This window comes from Amblyraja radiata, chromosome 38, assembly GCF_010909765.2.
Source record: "Amblyraja radiata isolate CabotCenter1 chromosome 38, sAmbRad1.1.pri, whole genome shotgun sequence".
Lineage (NCBI taxonomy): Eukaryota > Metazoa > Chordata > Chondrichthyes > Rajiformes > Rajidae > Amblyraja > Amblyraja radiata.
Genome location: NC_045993.1, coordinates 17,928,848 through 17,951,081, shown reverse-complemented (window position 1 = coordinate 17,951,081; position 22,234 = coordinate 17,928,848). Strand labels below are relative to the sequence as shown.

Here is a 22,234-nt window from a genome sequence, read left to right as displayed (position 1 = left end):
ATCCCTCATCGTAACTCCTCATAAAATACAGATCAAACTTCAAACTGGTAAGTTCTCGTTTAATCTTACTATTTTACTGCACGCTGTTTCGTTTTAGCATTCATTGTCTTTAGATTTTAGAGATACAGCGTGCAAACAGGCCCTTCAATATCTGCATATCTTTAGAGTGTGGGAGGAAACCGGAGCACCCGGAGAAAATCCACGTAGTCACAGGGAGAACGTGCAAACTCCACACAGACAGCACAAGGTCAGGATCGATCCCGGGTATCTGGCGCTGTAAGGCAGCAACTCTACCGCTGCGCCACCGTGCTGCCCTGTGTCAGGCCAATGTATTGGAGCTTCGAAGATAGACACAAAAAGCTGGAGTGACTCAACGGGTCAGGTAGCACATCCGGAGGAAAGAAATAGGTGACGTTTCGGGTCGAGACCCTTCTTCAGACTGAGGGTCAAGGGAAAGGGAAACAAGAGATTTTGACGGTACTCAGGACAAATGGATATCAGTAACAGGATCGGTCCGAGTCAGCATGGATTTACAAAGGGGAAGTCATGCTTAACTAATTTGATAAGGTCCAAATTAGGGCACATGGTATTGGGTGTAGAGTGCTGACATGGATAGAAAATTGGTTGGCAGACAGGAAACAAAGAGTAGGAATTAACGGGTCCCTTTCAGAATGGCAGGCAGTGACTAGTGGGGCACCTCAAGGCTCGGTGCTGGGACCACAGCTATTTACAATATACATTAATGATTTAGATGAAGGGATTAAGAGTAACTTTAGCAAATTTGCAGATGACACAAAGCCGGGTGGCAGTGTGAACTGTGAGGAGGATGCTAAGAGGATGCAGGGTGGACAGGTTGGGTGAGTGGGCAGATGCATGGCAGATGCAGTTTAATGTGGATAAATGTGAGGTTATCCACTTTGGTGGCAAGAACAGGAAGGCAGATTATTATCTAAATGGTGTCAAGTTGGGAAAAGGGGAAGTACAACAAGATCTGGGGGTCCTTGTTCATCAGTCACTGAAAGTAAGCGTGCAGGTACAGCTGGCAGTGAAGAAAACGAATGGGATGTTGGCCTTCATAACAAGAGGAGTTGAGTATAGGAGCAAAGAGGTCCTTCTGCAGTTGTACAGGGCCCTAGTGAGACCACACCTAGAGTATTGTGTGCAGTTTTGGTCTCCAAATTTTAGGAAGGACATTCTTGCTATTGAGGGAGTGCAGCGTGGGTTCACGAGGTTAATTCCCGGGATGGCGGGACTGTCATATGTCGGAAGAATGGAGCGGCTGGGCTTGTATACTCTGGAGTTTAGGATGAGAGGAAATGAGAGGCTAGATTATTGTAACGGTCTCCTTGCAGGTCTTCCAAAAAAAACTGTCAGGCAGCTACAGCTTGTTCAGAACGCTGTTGCTAGAGTTCTAACAAAGACCAAAAAATTTGAGCACATTACACCAATTCTTAAATCCTTACATTGGCTCCCTGTATGTCAGAGAATTTATTTTAAAATCCTGCTGCTCACCTATAAATCACTACATGGTTTAGGGCCAAAGTATATCACTGACATGCTTCCACTATATAAGCCTTCTAGACCGCTAAGATCTTCTGAAACCAATCTGCTAGTGATTCCCAGAGTAAATACAAAACATGGGAAAGCAGGATTTAGTTACTATGCATCAAATAGCTGGAATAAACTTCCTGAAGATTTAAGACTTGCCTCAACTTTGACCACTTTTAAAACAAGACTGAAAACTTTTATGTTTACTTTAGCTTTCAGCTAAATCTTAACTACATTGCACTTTTAACTTTTGCACTTTTTATAATGCATTTTTAATTTTGCTTTTCTTTTCTTTTAGTTCTTCTATTTTATTTCATTTTAATATTTCATTTATTGTATGACATGTTTTTATGTGAAGCACTTTGAGTCTGCCTCGTGTATGAAATGTGCTATATAAATAAAGTTGCCTTGCCTTGCCTTGCCTTGCCTTGCCTTATTGAAACATATAAGATTATTATGGGATTAGACACGCTAAAGGCAGGAAACATGTTCCCGATGTTGAGGAAGTCCAGAACCAGGGGCCACAGTTTAAGAATAAGGGGTAGGCCATTTAGAATGGATATGAGGAAACACTTTTTCACCCAGAGAGTGGTGAGTCTGTGGAAATCTCTGCCTCAGAAGGCGGTGGAGGCCATTCTCTGGATGCTTTCAAGAGAGAGCTAGATAGTGCTCTTAAAGATAGCGGAGTTAAGGGATATGGGGAGAAGGCAGGAACGGGGTACTGATTGTGGATGATCAGCCATGATCATCTTGAATGGCGGTGCTGGCTCGAGGGGTGAATGGCCTACTCCTGCACCTGGTATCTATTGTCCAAATGAATGAAAGATATGCAAAAAACTACGATGAACGAGGAAAGATGGAGCCCACAATGGTCCATTGTTGGCCGTGGGGTAGATGATAACGAGTGATACAAAGTGGAACTCCAGGAGGAGCTTCAGTTGAGTGTTGTCTCTGAAGCCTGGGAGCGGGGGAGCAGAGGCTCCAGGTTACAAATACACTCACCGTGTCCGACTGTTCTGATCTCCACAGTTTTTGGGACTTTCTCTTCACGATTCCTCCCGCAGGATTTCCGACTGACTTGAGACTTGAAGAGAGTGTTGACCAGGGTGGACTTTCCCAAACCACTCTGCCCTAGAACAAGAGAGGAGAGGGAATGAGTGCTGTTTATAAAAAAGGAAAAGAGAGAATGAAATTAAATACTGATTGTGCCCAGATACTGATTGTGGATGGGAGGCTGTGGAATGTACTTAGTTTAGTTTCGTTTATTGTTACGTGCACTGAGTTCCAGTGAAAACCTTTTTTGTTTCGTGCTAACCAGTCAGCGGAAAGGCTATACACAATTACAAACAAGCTACAGTGTACAGATACAGGATAAAGGGAATAACATTTAGTACAAAATAAAGGCCGATTGTAGATAGTCTGAGGCTCTTCGATGAGGTAGATAGTAGGTCAGGACCACTCTCGAGTTGGTGGTAGGATGCTTCAGTTGCCTGATAACAGCTGGGAAGAAAATGTCCCTGAATCTGGAGGTGGGCGTTTTCACACTTTTGTACCTCTTGCCTGATGGGAGAGGGGAGAAGAGGGTGCGACTCGTCCTTGATTATGCTGCTGGCCTTGCCGAGGCAGCGTGATGTGCAGATGGACAAAATTGCACATAGGCACTAAGCCAACCATATGAACATTTAGTTTAGTTTAGAGACACAGTGCGGAAACTGGTCCATCGGCCCACTGAGTCCGCGCCGACCAGTGATCCCCACACATTAACACTATCCCACACACACGAGGAACAATTTACACATACACCAAGCCAATTAAACTACAAACCTGTACGTTTTTGGAGTGTGGGAGGAAACCGAACATCTCGGAGAAAACCCACGTGGTCACGGAGAGAACGTACAAACTCCGTACAGACAGCACCCATAGTCGGGATGGAACCCGGGTCTCCGGCGCTGCAAGTGCTGTAAGGCAGCAACTCTATCGCTGCCCCAGTTTGCCAAATTTAGATAACTACTACAGAATCTCCTTCTCTCCCCCCCCCCCCCCCCCACTATCACACCCCTACCCGCCCCTGTTCCCCACCTGGACTCACGCCCATTTCTTCCCTTCCCTCAACATTCCTTCCTCTAGCTTCACAATTTACATTTGTCTCACACCTTCCGTCATTTAATCGCTGGCCTTTGTCCAAACACCTGCCTATCGTAAACCCTCCTCACCTGCACCAACCTAATACCTGCCAGGCTCTATCCCGCCACTCCTCTCTTCCATCTTTCTTTCCCTCCCCATCCACAAAAATCAGCCTGAAGTAGGGTCCCGACCTGAAGCGTCGCATCCATATTCTCCAAAGATGCTGCCTGACCAGTTGAGTTACTCCAGCATTTTGTGTCTTAGAGAGTCATAGTCAGAATGACACAGCGTGGAAACAGGCCCTTCGGCCCAACATGCCTGCATGCCCCATCCACACTAGTTCCACCTGCCTGCGTTTGGCCCATATCCCTCTGAAGGCATGCAAGGATTATTGATTGATTGGGGACGATCAGCCATGATCGCAATGAATGGCGGTGCTGGCTCGAAGGGCCAAATGGCCTCCTCCTGCACCTATTATCTATGTTTCTATGTTTCTCTGAACATTTACAGCTTTATGACAGTGACCGCCTTGTGTGTCTGCAGTGTCCAGCCACTGAACGTTCAGCAAATGTTACCCAGTAGTAAATATCACCAACAACTTCTCCTGGACCACCCATATTGAAGCATAGAAGCATAGAAAATAGGTGCAGGAGGAGGCCATTCGGCCCTTCGAGCCAGCACCGCATGACCAAGAAAGCATATTAACGCCTCTACTTCCTTACAGGTTTTAGGAAGTTTAGCCATGTCCCCAACAACTCTCACTAACTTCTACAGATGCACCCCTGAAAGCATATTATCGCGACGCATCCCAGCTTGGTTTGAGAACAGCTCTATCCAAGACCGCAAGGAATTGCAGCGAATTGTGGACGCAGCCCAGACCATCACACAAACCAACCTCCCTTCCATTGACTCCATTTATACCTCACGCTGCCTCGGCAAGGCCAGCAGCACAATCAAGGGCGAGTCGCACCCTTGCCACTCCCTCTTCTTCCCTCTCCCATCGGGCAAAAGGTACAGTGTGGAAATGCATACCTCCAGATTCAGGGACTGTTTCTTCCCAGCTGTTATCAGGCAACTGAATCATCCTACCACAAATAGAGAGTGGTCTCTGACCTACCATCTTCCTCAATGGAGACCCTCGGACTATCATTGATCGGAATTTACTGGCTTTACCTTGCATTAAACGTTATTCCTTTTATCATGTATCTGTACACTATAAATGGCTAAATTGCAATCATGTATTGACTTTCCACTGAAGGGCCTGTCTCACTTGGGCGTCATTTGCGTGTCACGCATGTGGCGCGCGAAGATTTTGTGAATCCCAAAATCCTGGCCTATGCCACCACGCCTCACCACACGCACATAATGCACGCCATGCGCGCATCACGTGGGCGTCATGACGTGCACGTCGTGCATTGTGAAGTGTAAATGATGTTGTGCAAATGACGCCTAAGTGGGACAGGCCCTTCACTGGTTAGCACGCAACAAAAGCTTTTCACTGTACCTTGGTACACATGGCAATAAACTGAACTAAACTGATGCTAGCCAGGCAGGCTGTCAGTGACTGGTGGGGCAGATGAAATGGTGTCTACACTCTGACTGGAAACGTCGCCTGTCTATTCCCTCCACAGATGCTTCAGGATTATTATTGTCATGTGGACTGTGGTTGCGGTGAAACACTTTGTTTTCATGATCTCCACACAGATCAGATAATACTATACACAAATCCACAAATAAAACTCAAGTACAATAGATAGAGCGAAGGGGGAGATATAGAATGGCAGATTATCGTTCTCAGCATTACAGCACATTAGTTATAGATTCATAGAGTCATAGAGGGATACTGTGTGGAAACAGGCCCAACTTGCCAAGACCGGCCAACATGTCGCAGCTACACTGGTCCCACCTGCCTGCGTTTGGTCCATATCCATCCAAACCTGTCCTGTCCATGTACCTGTCTAACAGTTTCTTAAATGTTGGGATAGTTCCCCTGGCAGCTAGTTCCATACACCCACCAGTCTTTGTGTGAAAAATTTACCCCTCAGATTCCTATTAAATCTTTATCCCCTTCATCTTAAACCCATGTCCTCTGATCCTCGATTCTCCTACTCTGGGCAAGAGACTCTGTGCATCTACTGGATCTATTCCTCTCATGATTTTATACATCTCAATAAGATCACCCCTCATCCTCCTGCGCTCCAAGGAATAGAGTCCAAGGCTGCTGAACCTCTCCCTATAGCTCAGACCCTCTAGCCCTTGTAATTGTAATCTGTACCCTTTCCAGCTTGACCACATCTTTCCAATAACATGGTGCCCAGAACTGAACACAATACTCTAAATGTGGCCTCACCAACATCTTATACAACTGCAACATTTCCTCCCAACTTCTATACTCAATGCACTGACGAAGGCTAATGTGCCAAATGCCTTTTTGACCACCCTATCTACCTGTGACTCCATCTTCAAGGAACCATGCACCTTCACTCCTGGATCCCTCTGCTCTACAACGCTCCCCAGAGCCAATGTAGGTCCTGCCCATGTTAGATTTCCCAAAATGCAACACCTCACATCTCTCTGCATTTTTCTTCCCCCAATTGAGCATTTTAACATGTAGCCCCTCCCTATCCATAACTATCTTAAACGTAATCGTACAGTACTCACTGGTTCCAAAAGGCCCCTCCACAAACACTTCATTCTTTTGCCCTTCCCAATTTCCCAAGATCAGATCAAGTGTTGCCCTCTCACGCATGGGGCCCTCTACATATTGCTGTTGAAAGCTTTCCTGAACATCTTTGAGAAATTACACCCCATCTAAACCTTTCACACTATGATTTTCAAAGTCATGGGAATGCAAACACTTTCTACTCCCTCTACTACAACAACCTTATTTGACCTGCAGCTGTCTGCAATCTCCTGGCATATTTGTTCTTCTAATTAGAAACATAGAAAATAGGCCCTTCGAGCCAGCACCGCCATTCATTGTGATCATGGCTGATTATCCCCAATCAATAACCCGTGCCTACCTTCTCCCCATATCCTTTGATTCCACTAGCCCCTATCTAACTCTCTCTTAAATACATCCAGTGATTTGGCCTCCACTGCCCTCTGTGGCAGGGAATTCCACAAATTCACAACTCTCTGGGTGAAAACGTTTTTTCTCACCTCAGTCTTAAATGGCCCCCCCTTTATTCTAAGCCTGTGGCCCCGTTGACTATTTGGGGTTCCATAAACCGTTCTCTATGGTACCGCGTGGGTTTCCTCCGGGTGCTCCGGTTTCCTTCCACATCCCAAAGACAAGTGGGTTAGTCGGTTAATAGAACAAGGAACAGTACAGCACAAGGACTGGCCCTTCAGCCCACAATGTCTGTGCTGAACATGATGCCAAGGCCAACACATTGATTTGCACATAACCCAGATCCCTCCATTCCCTGCATATCCGTGACTATCCAAAAGATGTTAAACACCACTATCGTATCTGCTTCAACCACCACCCCCAGAGATGTGTTCCAGGCACCCACCACCCTGTGTAAAAAACTTGCCCCGCACATCTCCTTTAAACTTTACCCCTCTCATCTTAAAGCTCTACTTCTCGTATTGGTTTATCCATCGTTCACAAAAGATTGTGACTGTCTACCCTATCTATGCTTCTCATCCATTTTACATGCTTCTACCAGGTCTCCCTGCAACCTCCAGAGTTCCAGAGAAAACAATCCAAGTTTGTCCACCCAAGCTCCCTGACGTTATTACCCGCTAATCAGGGCATCATTTTGGTGAACCACCTCCACACAAACTTTCCAAAGCCTCCACATCCTTCCTGTAATGGTGCGACCAGGACTACACACATTACTCTGCATGCAGCCTGACCAGAGTCATATAGAGCTGCATCATCACTTCCTGACTCTTATACGCAATGCCTGACCTATGAAAGCAAGCATACCAGATGTCTTGGACAGACACAAAATGCCGGAGTAACTCGGCAGGTCAGGTTGCATCCAGAATTTTGTGTCTATCTTCGGTGTAAACCAGCATCAGCAGTAGCTTGTTACGGGCCTGTCCCACTTAGGCAACCTTAGGCCATATGTTTGCGGGTGGTTGCCGGGGAGTCGCCTTCATGGTCGTGAGGAGTACCCGCATTCCGGGAACTAGTCGTGGCCTCATTACGGGCACCGCTAATTTTTCATCATGTTGAAAAATTGGCGCTGACCAAACTGAAGCCGCCATGGAGGAACGAGAATTCTCGTGCTGTAGGTGGGTCGCCAGGACGTCCTAGTGGGTTGCCAGGAGGTCAAAGGTTCTCGTGGGTTGTAGCCAGTGCTGACCGGTGAATTTCATTGGCTCATTGGGAAAAAAAACGTAAGCAGTAGTTTTCAGAACCAAGGATAACTGAACGGTAATGTTAATGTCCGCCGAGCTTCACAGCCGTATATCTCTGACTTCTTAAAAGTTGTCTCCACTCCTTCTCCCCCCTCTCCCCTCTCTCCCTCCCTCCATTAAAGGACTTACCGTACACTGTGCTTTAGCCATCTTAATTACAGCGCCAACCTTCCTGTTCATCGCGGTGTGTGTCTGTGCCACATTGACTTTGCACCGTGTGAATTTCACTCAGACAGCGCTCCCCCCGCTTGCCCTGTCCCCTGCCTGCATAATGGACTGGTGAAGGAAGCGATGTGTGTGTGTGTGTGTTCCACTCTGACATTCGCCGTTCCAGTTGCCGGTTTTTCAGGTGATTGCGGGCAACTTGACAGTCGCCGGCAGTTACCTGAAAAATCGCCTGTGGGACAGGCACATTGCTCATACCATACATAGACAATAGACAATAGGTGCAGGAGTAGGCCATTCTGGCCCTTTGAGCCAGCACCGCCATTCAATGTGATCATGGCTGATCATCCCCAATCAGTACCCCGTTCCTGCCTTCTCCCCATATCGCTTGACTCCGCTATCTTTAAGAGCCCTATCTAGCTCTCTCTTGAAGGTATCCAGAGAACCGGCCTCCACCGCCCTCTGAGGCAGAGAAATCCACAGACTCACAAATCTCTGTGTGAAAAAGTGTCTCCTCATCTCCGTTCTAAATGGCTTACCCCTTATTCTTAAACAGTGGCTCCTGGTTCTGGACTCCCCCAACATCGGGAATATGTTTCCTGCCTCTAGCGTATCCAAACCCTTAATAATCATATGTTTCAATAAGATTCCCTCTCATCCTTCTAAACTCCAGAGTATACAAGCCCAGCCGCTCCATTCTCTCAGCATATGACAGTCTAGCCATCCCGGGAATTAACCTTGTAAACCTACGCTGCACTCCCTCAATAGCAATAATGTCCTACCTCAAACCAAAACTGCATACAATACTCCAGGTGTGGTCTCACTAGGGCCCTATACAACTGCAGAATGACCTCTTTGCTTCTATACTCAACTCCTCTTGTTATGGCCAACATGCCATTCGCTTTCTTCACTGCCTATTGTACCTGCATGCTTACTTTCATTGTCTGATGAACATGGACCCCCAGATCCCGTTGTGCTTCCTCTTTTCCGAACTTGACACCATTTAGATAATAATCTGCCTTCCTGTTTTTGCTACCAAAGTGGATAACCTCACATTTATCCATATTAAACTGCATCTGCCATGCATCTGCCCAGTCATCCAACCTGTCCAGGTCACCCTGCATTCTCATAGCATCCTCCTCACAGTTCACACTGCCACCCAGCTTTGTGTCATCTGCAAATTTGCTAATGTTACTTTGAATCCCTTCATCTAAATCATTGATGTATATTGTAAATAGCTGCGGTCCCAACACCGAGCCTTGCGGTACCCCACTAGTCACTGCCTGCCATTCTGAAAGGGACCCGCTAATCCCTACTCTTGGTTTCCTGTCTGCCAACCACTTCTGTCTGTCAGCATTCTACTCCCAATATCATGTGCCCTAATTTTGCCCACTAATCTCCTATGTGGGACCTTATACATCTTCTTTACCACTCTATCTGCTTGTGTTCCCACTTTCGGGGAGTTATGGACTTGAGCCCCAAGATCCCTCTGTGCATCAATGGTTTTAAGGGTCATGCCATTAATTGTATATTTTCCCCTTATATTTGACCTCCCAAAGTGAAAGACTTCACACTTGCTCAACTTAAACAGCATCTGCCATTTCCTCACCTATTTCTGTAGCTGGTGTATATCCTGCTGTATACCTCGAGAAACGACCTCACAATTTGTGACACCAGCAAACTGCAAACGTACTAACCAACCCACCCATGCTTACGTCCATAGACACAAAATGCTGGAGTAACTCAATGGGACAGGCAGCATCTCTGGAGAGAAGGAATGGGTGACGTTTTCGGGTCGAGACCCTTCTTCAGTCTTCTTCAGAGATGCTGTCTGAGTTACTCCAGTATTTTGTGTCGAACTTCGGCAAAACCAGCATCTGCTGTTCCTTCCTGCACATGTTTATGTCCAAGTTATTTAGATATACTGTATCACAAACAGCAGCAGTCCCAGCACAGATCTCTACAAAACTCCACTGGTCACAGATCTCCACCCTGAATATTGTACTTCCACCACACCCCCCCCCCCCCCCCCCCCCGTCTTCTATCAGTCAGCCAGTTCTGAATATATACGACCAAGTCACTGCTAATCCCATGCATCCTAATCTTCTGGATCAGCCTACCTTGGGGAACTTTATCAAATGCCTTTCTAAAATCCATGTATCCATCCTCCACCCCACACTCATCGATCACCTTTGTCTCGATCAAGGCAGTAAAGGGCCTGTCCCACTTTGGCGTCATTTGCGCATCACGCAGATGGCGCGCAAAGATTTTGTACATCACAAAATCCTGGGGCGCCGCGCGCGACCGCGTGTCACTGCCTACATCATCACGCACCATGCACGCGTAATGCGCATCACATGCGCGGCACGATGCGCGCGTTGTGCGTCGTGACGCGTAAATGATGTCACGTAAATTACGCGCAAATGACGCCCAAGTGGGACAGGCCCTGAAGACACAACCTTCTGTACACAAAGCAATGCTAATTCTCCCTAATTAACCCATTCTTTTCCAAATGGGAGCAAATCCTATCCTATAGGAATCATCTCCGATAGCTTCCTGACCACTGATGTGAGACTCACCGGCCTTTAATTCCTTGGATTCTCTCCACTTCTTAAAGAAAGGAACAATTGAATAACTACTTTGGTTCCGTCTTCACTAAGGAAGACATAAATAATCTGCCGGAAATAGCAGGGGACCGCGGGTCAAAGGAGTTGGAGGAATTGAGTGAAATCCAGGTTAGTCGGGAAGTGGTGTTGGGTAAATTGAATGGATTAAAGGCCGATAAATCTCCAGGGCCAGATAGGCTGCATCCCAGAGTACTTAAGGAAGTAAACATAGAAACATAGAAATTAGGTGCAGGAGTAGGCCATTCGGCCCTTCGAGCCTGCACCGCCATTCAATATGATCATGGCTGATCATCCAACTCAGTATCCCGTACCTGCCTTCTCTCCATACCCTCTGATCCCCTTAGCCACAAGGGTCACATCTAACTCTTAAATATAGCCAATGAACTGGCCTCGACTACCCTCTGTGGCAGAGAGTTCCAGAGATTCACCACTCTCTGTGTGAAAAAAGTTCTTCTCATCTCGGTTTTAAAGGATTTCCCCCTTATCCTTAAGCTGTGAAGTAGCTCCAGAAATAGTGGATGCATTAGTAATAATCTTTCAAAACTCTTTAGATTCTGGAGTAGTTCCTGAGGATTGGCGGGTAGCAAACGTAACCCCACTTTTTAAGAAGGGGGGGAGAGAGAAAACGGGGAATTACAGACCAGTTAGTCTAACATCGGTAATGGGGAAACTGCTAGAGTCAGTTATTAAAGATGGGATAGCAGCACATTTGGAAAGTGGTGAAATCATTGGACAAAGTCAGCATGGATTTATGAAAGGTAAATCATGTCTGACGAATCTTATAGAATTTTTCGAGGATGTAACTAGTAGCGTGGATAGGGGAGAACCAGTGGATGTGGTGTATCTAGACTTCCAGAAGGCTTTCGACAAGGTCCCACATAAGAGATTAGTATACAAACTTAAAGCACATGGCATTGGGGGCTCAGTATTGATGTGGATAGAGAACTGGCTGGCAAACAGGAAGCAAAGAGTAGGAGTAAACGGGTCCTTTTCACAATGGCGGGCAGTGACTAGTGGGGTACCGCAAGGCTCAGTGCTGGGACCCCAGCTATTTACAATATATATTAATGATCTGGATGAGGGAATTGAAGGCAATATCTCCAAGTTTGTGGATGACACTAAGCTGGGGGGCAGTGTTAGCTGTGAGGAGGATGCTAGGAGACTGCAAGGTGACTTGGATAGGCTGGGTGAGTGGGCAAATGTTTGGCAGATGCAGTATAATGTGGATAAATATGAGGTTATCCATTTTGGTGGCAAAAACAGGAAAGCAGACTATTATCTAAATGGTGGCCGATTAGGAAAAGGGGAGGTGCAGCGAGACCTGGGTGTCATGGTACACCAGTCATTGAAAGTAGGCATGCAGGTGCAGCAGGCAGTGAAGAAAGCGAATGGTATGTTAGCTTTCATAGCAAAAGGATTTGAGTATAAGAGCAGGGAGGTTCTACTGCAGTTGTACAGGGTCTTGGTGAGATCACACCTGGAGTATTGCGTACAGTTTTGGTCTCCAAATCTGAGAAAGGACATTATTGGCATAGAGGGAGTGCAGAGAAGGTTCACCAGACTGATTACTGGGATGTCAGGACTGTCTTATGAAGAAAGACTGGATAGACTTGGTTTATACTCTCTAGAATTTAGGAGATTGAGAGGGGATCTTATAGAAACTTACAAAATCCTTTAGGGGTAGGACAGGCTAGATGCAGGAAGATTGTTCCCGATGTTGGGGAAGTCCAGGGCAAGGGGTCACAGCTTAAGGATAAGGGGGAAATCCTTTAAAACCGAGATGAGAAAAACTTTTTTCACACAGAGAGTGGTGAATCTCTGGAACTCTCTGCCACAGAGGGTAGTTGAGGCCAGTTCATTGGCTATATTTAAGAGGGAGTTAGATGTGGCCCTTGTGGCTAAGGGGATCAGAGGGTATGGAGAGAAGGCAGGTACGGGATACTGAGTTGGATGATCAGCCATGATCATATTGAATGGCGGTGCAGGCACGAAGGGCCGAATGGCCTAATCCTGCACCTATTGTCTATGTTTCTATGTTTCTATCCTCTTAAACCTTGTGCGCACTTCCCTTTTCTGTTTGATCAAACTTACAATCTCTTTGGTATCAAGGTTCCCTTACTTTGCCATCCTTCTCCCTCCTCCTTACTGGGACATGCTGGATCTGAACATCGATCAAATGGCCTTCAAACAACTCCCACGGTTTAGATGTGGACTTACCCAAAAAACATTTGTTCCCAATCTACCCTCCCGAGCTCCTGCCTAATAACATTGTCATAAGATCATAAATGAATGGAGTAGAATTAGGCCATTCGGCCCATCAAGTCGACTCCACCATTCAATCCTGGCTGATCTATCTCTCCCTCCTAATCAGATCCCTTTGATCTGGTATTTTGTTGGTTCAGATGCTTGATCAATGGTATTTCATCATTAATGTTTTATTATTATTAATGTTTAGTGTTTTCTGAGATTTGTAACTGTCACTGTATGTCATGTTGTTACTTGTGGGCGGAGCACCAAGGCAAATTCCTTGTATGTGAATTCTTGGCCAATAAATGTACTTACTTACTTACTTAACCCCATTCCCCTGCCTTCTCCCCATAACCACTGACACATGTACTAATCAAGAATCTATCTACCTCTGCCTTAAATATATCCACTGACTTGGCCTCCACAGCCTTCTGTGGCTAAGAATTCCACAGATTCACCACCCTCTGACAAAAGAAATTCCTCCTCTCCTCCTTCCTAAAGGAACATCCTTTAGTTCTGAGGCTGTGGCCTCTGGTCATAGACTCTCCCACGAGTGGAAACATCCTCTCCACATCCACTCTATCCAAGCTTTTCCCTATTCTGTATGTTTCAATGAGGTCCCCCCTCATTCTTCTAAACTACAGCTAATAAAGGCCCAGTGCTGTCAAACGCTCATCATATTAACCTACTCTGTTTCAGAATCAGAATCAGAATCAGATTTTATTCGCCAAGTATGTTTTGCAACATGCGAGGAATTTCACTGGCCAGGTTTGACTTAGTTTGTAAGATTGTAGTTTGACATTCCAATCTAGCACTTTCCTGCAAGGTCCAGCTTTCTCCCAGTTCAAAACAATCTTAAGGCTCCTTGATCATAGTTACTTTTTTTGCATATCTTTCATTTCTTTGTTCTATATCTCTTTATATCTCTGTTTACATCTCTCGTTTCTCTTTCCCCTGATCTCAGTCTGAAGAAGGGTCTCGACCTTAAACGTCACCCGCTCCTTCTCTACAGAGATGCTACCGGTCCCGCTGAGTTACTCCACCTTTTTGTGTCTGTCTTTAAGATTTATGGAGTTGTGATCATTATTAGCATCTCTGGATAGGAGGAATAGGTGACGTTTCGGGTCGAGACCCTTCTTCAGACGGCTGTGTCAGGTTTGGAGAATGGGCAACTAATGGAGCCCCCAGCATGCCCACTGCCATAGTCGAGGGTGGCACACTGCAGTCCTTGTGGCCGTGTGCAAGGGCACAGATTGCCCTCACATGTGTGTGGGTCCTCCTTCCCCATCCACTCCATCCCCCACTTTCCCCGACACAATTACGGAGCTGGCTGCTTCAGGAAGTGGTTGCACAGACAGTCTTTGACCTACGGTTCCCAGCTGCCTCATACCCAGCAGTTATTCCGTGACAGCGATCACCCCGCACACCCACACTATCCCACACCAGGGAACATTTACTATTTTCAGAAGCCAATTAACATACAAACCTGTACGTCTTTGAAGTGTGGGAGTAATCCCAAGCAGCCGGAGAAAACCCGCGCTGGCACGGAAAGAACGTACAAACTCCACACAGACAGCACCCGTAGTCAGGATGGAACCGGGTCTCCGACATTGTGAGGCCGCAACTCTACCGCTGCGCCACCCTGCCGCCCTAGGTGACGCCAAGGAACTTGATAAAGCTCATCAGAACTCCTCCAGCACCGTGACTCTGCCAATGAAGGTCTCCTCGAAGGACCACTCACGAGGTGCCCCTCTCACTTACAGCCCTCACTAGATTATCCTGACGGTTCTCCACTTTGATGATCTCCTGCAAGGTCAGAATAAGGCCAACCAACCTGAAATTACCCCCCATCCCCCCCCCCCCCCCCCCCCCCCCCAGAGCAGGCACAGTTCATCCCTGGATCTAGATGAGCGATCCACACACTCGGCAACACCTCCTTCCACTCGGATGTCAAACTTCTAAAAGCAGCCAACATAGTCGGGACGTCGACCCTGGTCATTCCCACCTCGCCCCACCCCCAATAGACAATAGACAACAGGTGTAGGAGTAGGCCATTCGGCCCTTCGAGCCAGCACCACCATTCAATGTGATCATGGATGATCATCCCCAATCAGTACCCCGTTCCTGCTTTCTCCCCATATCCCCTGACTCCGCTATCTTTAAGAGCCCTATCTAGCTCTCTCTTGAAAGCATCCAGAGAACCTGCCTCCACCGCCCTCTGAGGCAGAGAATTCCACACTCACAACTCTCTGTGTGAAAAAGTGTTTCCTCGTCACCGTTCTAAATGGCTCACCCCTTATTCTTAAACTGTGGCCCCTGGTTCTGGACTCCCCCAACATCGGGAACATGTTTCCTGCATCTAGCGTGTCTAAACCCTTAATAATCTTATATGTTTTAATAAGAATCCCACTCATCCTTCTAAACTCCAGAGTACCCAGAGAGTTGTGATTCTGTGGAATTCTCTGCCACAGCAGGCAGTGGAGGCCAATTCACTGGAAGTATTCAAGAGAGAGTTAGATATAGCTGTTAGGGCTAATGGGATAGAGACATAGAAACATAGATCTGGGGATATGGGGAGAAAGCAGGAACGGGGTACTGATTTTGGATGATCAGCCATAATCATATTAAATGGCGGTGCTAGCTTGAAGGGCCGAATGGCCTACTCCTGCACCTATTTTCTATGTTTCTATGTGTTTAAACAGGTACATGGATAGGACAGACTGGATGGATATGGGCCAAGCGCAGGCAGGTGGAGCTAGTGTAGATGGGCCATGTTGGCCGGTGTGGGCAGGTTGGGTAAAGGGATGTTTCTATATTGTATCACTCCATGACTCTACTTGCTTTGAGCTTGATTGTACTCATGTATAGTAATATCTAATTTGGCTGGAGAGCATGCAAAACAAAAGCATTTCACTGTAACTCGGTACACGTGACAATAATAAGCCAATGCAATACATGAAGCATTTAACCCACCGAGCACCTTTAAAAGAATTTCCCAGTTATTCCCATTGCTCTGCCCTTGGTCCTGGAAATGTTCAGCTCCAGCTCCTTTCCAAGGTGACCACGGCATCTCATGTTCATAGGTTCTATGAGCAGAATTAGGCCATTCGGCCCATCAAGTCTACTCCACCATTCAATCATGACTGATCAATCTCTCCCTTCCAACCCCATTCTCCTGCCTTGTGCCCATAACCACCGCCACCCGTACTAATCAAGAATCTATAAATATCTGCCTTCAAAACACCCATTCACATGGCCTCCGCAGCTGTCTAGTTTAGTCATGTTTAGAGATACAGCACGGAAACAGGCCATTCGGCCCACCAAGTCCGCGCCGACCAGCTAACCCTACCCTACACACACTAGGGACAATTTACAATTTTACCAAGCCAATTAGCCTACAAACCTGTACGTCTTTGGAGCGTGGAAAGAAACCGAGGTCTTGGAGAAAACCAACGCAGATCACGGAGAGAGCGTGCAAACTCCGTACAGAGAGCACCCATAATCAGGAATGAACCCGGGTCTCTATCGGTGTAAGGCAGCAACTCTACCGCAATGAATTCCACAGATTCACCAAATAAATCTGACTAAATAAATTCCTCATCTCCTTCCTAAATGAAGGTCCTGTTATCTGCTCGCCCCACACCTTCTGCGGTTTGACCATCATTCCCTCAGCTGCCCGTGGTTCCATCGGTGGCCACAGGGCGGCGTGCCGCGGTAATCGAGCCAGCACTCTTACCCACGACCATGATGTTGAAGTCAAAGCCGGTCTTCATGGTCTTTCGACGCATCTGCTCGATGATGGTGTCGATGCCCACGTAGCCCAGTAGCTGGGAGCCCATGGCCGACGGCTTCATGGGCACCACCGGCTTGACCTTCGACTCCTGCGCCACCTCCGACATCCCCGACACCAATTTTCTATCCTCTTCCAAACCTTCAAAGAAACAAGATGGTGGCAGACTGAATCCCACGACATTTATTGTCACACCTTCACAACTTTAACTCGAGAACAAAGAGGAACCTGGCGTGGAGTGGGGGGGGGGGTCGAGAAAACAAGGAGGGACCATTGAGGATAGTTACAAAATGCTGGAGTAACTCAGTGGGACAGGCAGCATCCAGAGAAGGAATGGATGACGTTTCAAGTCGAGACCCTTCTTCAATGAAACAGGTTTTCAACCCCTCGACCCAAAACATCACCCATTCTTTCTCTCCAGAGATGCTGCCTGTCCCGCTGAGTCACTCCGTCATTTTGTGTCTATCTTCGGTTTAAACCTGCACCTGCAGTTCCATCCTACACTGGGACCATCTGTAGGTGCCCTCGACGTGGTGACTCTGCATATCCTGTGTATGGTGTGCAAAACAAAATATTTCACTGTGACATGTCACATGTGATAATAAAGTATAAATCATCCAGTCATTCAGTCAAAGGAAAGCTAATCGACATTGGCCGCTGTGGGCAGAGCCCTTCAATGCGGACACCATCCTCCCTATAGTGCAGTGACTTTAGCTTTCTTTACTGTAATCATGTATTGTCTTTCCACTGACAGGTTAGCGCGCAACAATAGCTTTTCACTGTACGTTGGTACACGTGACAATAAACTCAACTGAACTGAAACTTTTTGTGTCCTGGGCATCCTCCGTGGCCAGAGCGAGCACCATCATAAATTGGAGGAACAGCACCTCATATTCCACTTGGGGAGTCTGCATCCTGGGGGCATGAACATTGTATTCTCCCAATTTTGTTAGCCCTTGCTGTCTCCTCCCCTTCCTATCTCTCCCTCAGCCCTCGGGCTCCTCCTCCTCCTTTTTACTTTCTTCTCCCCGCCCCCCACCCCCCATCAGTCTGAAGAAGGGTTTCGGCCCGAAACGTTGCCTATTTCCTTCGCTCCATAGATGCTGCTGCACCCGCTGAGTTTCTCCAGCATTTTTGTGTACCTCCTGAACTGAAACTTTCCTATCCATGTGCCTGTCAAAATGTCTTCTGGGGCGGCACAGTAGTAGAGCCGCTGCCTCACAGCGCCAAAGACCCAGGTTCCATCCTGACTTTGGGCACCGTCTGTGTGGAGTTTGCACGTTCTCCCTGTGACTGCGTGGGTTTCCTCCGGGTGCGCCGGTTTCCTCCCACATCCCAAAGACGTGCGGGTTTGTCGGTTAATCGGCCCTCTGTAAATTGCCCCCTAGTGTCTAGGGAGTGGATGAGAAAGTGGGATAGCATGGAACTAGTGTGAATGGGCGATCGAAGATGGGCATGGACAAGGTGGGCCGAAGGGCCTGTTTCAATACTGTATAAATTAGACTGTACACAATATTCCAAGTGTGGTCTAACCAATGTTTTCATACAACTGCAACATGGCGATCCATCTCTTAATGCCTCAGTCTATGAAGGCAAGCACATCAAATGCCCATTCCACCTGTGCCACCATTCTCATGGAGCTGTGGACATGCATCTCAAGGTCCCATGCCCACCCCACCCCCACCCCCGTGTGCATGTATATCTCCCACTATTTCCCCATTTCCCATCACCCTGCTCCTCGCATAAGTTCATAAGTGATCGGAGCAGAACTATGCCATTCGGCCCATCGTCTACTCCGCCATTCAAACACGGCTGATCTATCTCTCCCTCCTAACCCCATTCTCCTGCCTTCTCCCCATAACCCCTCCCCTCCTGTGTCCACTCGTCTACCATCCCCGAGTCCCTCAATTTCCTCTCCCCTCCCTCCGGCTTTACAATTCCCTTCTTATGTGACACCGGATTGTCTGCTTTCCATCTCTAGCCTTTGTCACTTACTCCACCCATCTGCCTATGAAGCCTCCCTCTCCTGTATCCACCTATCACTCGCCAGGCTTTGTCCCACCCCCACCTCTAATTTCCACCCCTCCTGTAATAACTTTGAAGAAGGGTTTCATAAGCTCATAGGTTCTAGCAGCGGAATTAGGCCATTCGGCCCATCTAGTCTACGCCGCCATTCAATCATGGCTGATCTGTCTTACCCTTTTAACCCTATTCTCCTGCCTTCCCATAACCCCTGACACCCATATTAATCAAGAATCTATCTATCTCTGTCTTAAAAATATTCACTGACTTGGCCTCCACAGCCTTCTGTTGCAATGAATTCGACAGATTCATTGAGATTGACTCGAAATGTCTCCTATTCATTTCCCTCCACAGATGCTGCCTGACCCTCCGAGTTCCTCCAGCACGTCTGTGTTTTGCTCACTATTCCAGCATCTGCAGTTCTATGTGTCTCCAATTTACTGGACAAGTTCCGTCTCCATCAGGCGTCTCAAAGCGCATTGCCTCATCATTGTCTGCGTTAAATTTCATCTTCATCTTATCTATGTCCCTCCGTATCCTTCCACAGTCTTCTTTATCTACACCATCTCCAGTTTTGGTGTGTGTCAGGACAGTTTTTTCCCCTTTGTGCCTCAGCCCCTTTATATCCGAAGACCAATATTCCATCAGCCACTTTGATATAGAGTGATACAGTGTGGAAACAGGCCCTTCGGCCGAACATGCCCATACCAGCCAACATGCCCCAGCCACACTAGTCCAACCTGACCGCATTTGGTCCATATCCCTCCAAACCTGTCCTATCCATGTACCTGTCTAACTGTTTCTTAAATGCTAGGATAGTCCCTGCCTCAACTACCTCCTCTGGCAGCTCGTTCCATACACCCACCACCCTTTGTGTGAACAAGTTACCCCTCAGATTGCCAATAAATAATTCCCCCTTCCCCTTAAACCTGGTCTTCTGGTCCTCGATTCACTGACTCTGGGAAAGAGACTCTGTGCATCTACCCGATCTATGTGCATGGACCTTGGTTCCCTTAGCGTTGTAACGGCTGTCTGCCTGTACTGTCGTTGCTGCCGCTAACATGGCTGTGGTCGCTGAAACACCCGGTAAAATGGAGAAACAAGGAACTGCAGACACTGCAATCTTGCGGTGAACACAAAGCGCCGGAGTAACTCAGCGGGTCAGGCAGCATCTCTGGAGGGAGTGGCCAGGTGACGTTTGGGTCGAGACTCTTGCTCGGGCTATCCCAGCGTCCAGAGGGGAGGGAGGAGGGGAGAGAGGAGAGGGGGAAGAGGGGGTGGGAGGGGGGAGATATGGGAGAGGGGAGGAGGGGGAGAGGGGAAGGGGGAGAGAGGGAAGAGGGAGGGATGGGGGGGGGGGGGAGAGAGGGGACGTGGGGGGAGGGAGATATGGGGTAGGGGGGAGGGAGATATGGGGTAGGGGGGGAGAGAGGGGGGTGGGGGGGGAAAGGGGCGGGGAGAGGGGGGGGGAGGAGGGGAGGAGAAGGGAGGGGAGAGTGGAGAAGGGAGGGGAGAGAGGAGAGGTGGAAGATGGGTGAGGGGGTGGAGGGAGAGAGGGGAAGGGGTGAGGGAGATAGAGGGGGTGGGAGGAGTGAGAGGGGGAGGAGAAAGTGGGGAGGGGGAGGAGGGGGTGGTGGGAGGGAGAGAGGGGAAGGGGTGTGTGGAGGAGTGAGGGGGGGGGGGAGGAGGGAGAGAGGGGAAGGGGTGTGTGGAGGAGTGAGGGGGGGGAGAGGAGGGAGAGAGGGAGCGGGGAGTAAGCCCCGGAGAACAATGTGCTCAATGACGCTCAGAGAAATCGCTCACCGTTTCGCCTGCCCTGGTTCTCGTGGGACTGCATTGTGCTGCTCAAACAAATTAAATTCAGCACCGTGCTTCAGAACAGATCCGCCTGCAGACGAGACAGCTGTCACAGCCTCCCCGGCCCCGGGGGGAGAAATAATTGAACCCACACTGCCCGAGAGACCTGTGCAACGTGAAATCTCCCGCTGTCGTTGTTTTGCGTCTGGTCTCCTCTCCCCTCTCCTTCTCCCCCCTGCTTGTCCCTGTCCCTGTCCCTGGCCCGATGAATTACAGACTGGGGAGGGAGGGAGGGGGAGAGATCGGCGGTGTGTCGGCCTCTGTGCAGCCTCGCTGGTGCCCTGTGTGTGTCTGTGTTAGAGACACAGAGAGAGACAGAGACAGGGCGCGTCGCCGGCACCACTTAACCAAGCGAGAGGGAAGCGATCATCTTGCTTGGTCGGGCGTCGAGCTCAAGCTCAGCCGGCAAACATCCCTGTCACAGGCAGGGGACTGGCCACCGCAATTAAACGAGTCGCTGCACACTGAAAGCAATGACATGCAGTTTAGGTTCAGATAGACACAACATGCTGGAGTAACTCAGCGGGACAGGCAGCGTCTCTGGAGAGCAGGAATGGGTGACGTTTCGGGTCGAGACCCACATCTGGCCCGAATGGCCTGTTTCCGTGCTGGATCCCGAAACTAAACTAAATTACGTGTGTGGGAAGGAACTGCAGATGCTGGTTTAAACCGGAGATGGATATAAAATGCTGGAGTTTAACAGCACCTGTAGTCAGGATCGAACCCGGTGCTGCACAAGTTGGAAGGCAGGGAGCGCGCGTGCACACGCGCGCACACACACCACTCACACACACACACAAACTCCACTCCACCACACACCACACACACACACACACCACACTACACTCCCACTCCCACACACACACACACACACAAACTCCACTCCACCACACACCACACACACACACACACCACACACACACTCACACAACACAGACACTACAATCAAAAACACAAACACACCCACACTACACTCACCACACACACGCACACACTCACAACACACACACACACACACACACCACACTCACTCACATACTCACACACACACACACACACACCACCTCACACTCACACACACACACCACACTACACTCACACACACACACTCACACACACTCACACACACACAAACACACACACACACACAAACACACACACACACACACTCACACTCACACGCACTCACACATACACACACACACACGCACTCACACATACACTCACACACACACCCAACTTGCCCACACTGGCCAACATGTCCCAGCTACACTAGTCCCACCTGCCTCACTTGGTCCATATCCCTCCAAACCTGTCCTAACCCTGTACCTGTCTAACAGTTTCTTAAACGTTGGGATAGTCCCAGCCTCAACTACCTCCTCTGGCAGCTGGTTCCATACACTCACCACCCTCTGTGTGAAAAAATGTTATGTAACGTTAGCACAATGTGTACATGTTAGAGTCACCCTGCTAGAGTTAG

At 48.3% G+C, this 22,234-nt stretch overlaps 1 protein-coding gene across 1 annotated transcript in view; it reads right to left on the bottom strand.

The window, feature by feature from the left end:
* LOC116966741 (neuronal-specific septin-3-like) overlaps positions 1-20,884 on the bottom strand; it is a 52,665-nt gene extending 31,781 nt beyond the window's left edge. The window contains exons 1-3 of the mRNA XM_033013038.1: positions 20,701-20,884; positions 16,822-17,016; positions 2,551-2,679 (exon numbers count right to left, since the gene is read on the bottom strand). Coding sequence (XP_032868929.1) covers positions 2,551-2,679; positions 16,822-17,016; positions 20,701-20,734 — 358 coding nt within the window. The 5' untranslated portion in view covers positions 20,735-20,884. The remainder of the gene's footprint in view (positions 1-2,550; positions 2,680-16,821; positions 17,017-20,700) is intronic.
* Positions 20,885-22,234: the final 1,350 nt, after the last annotated feature.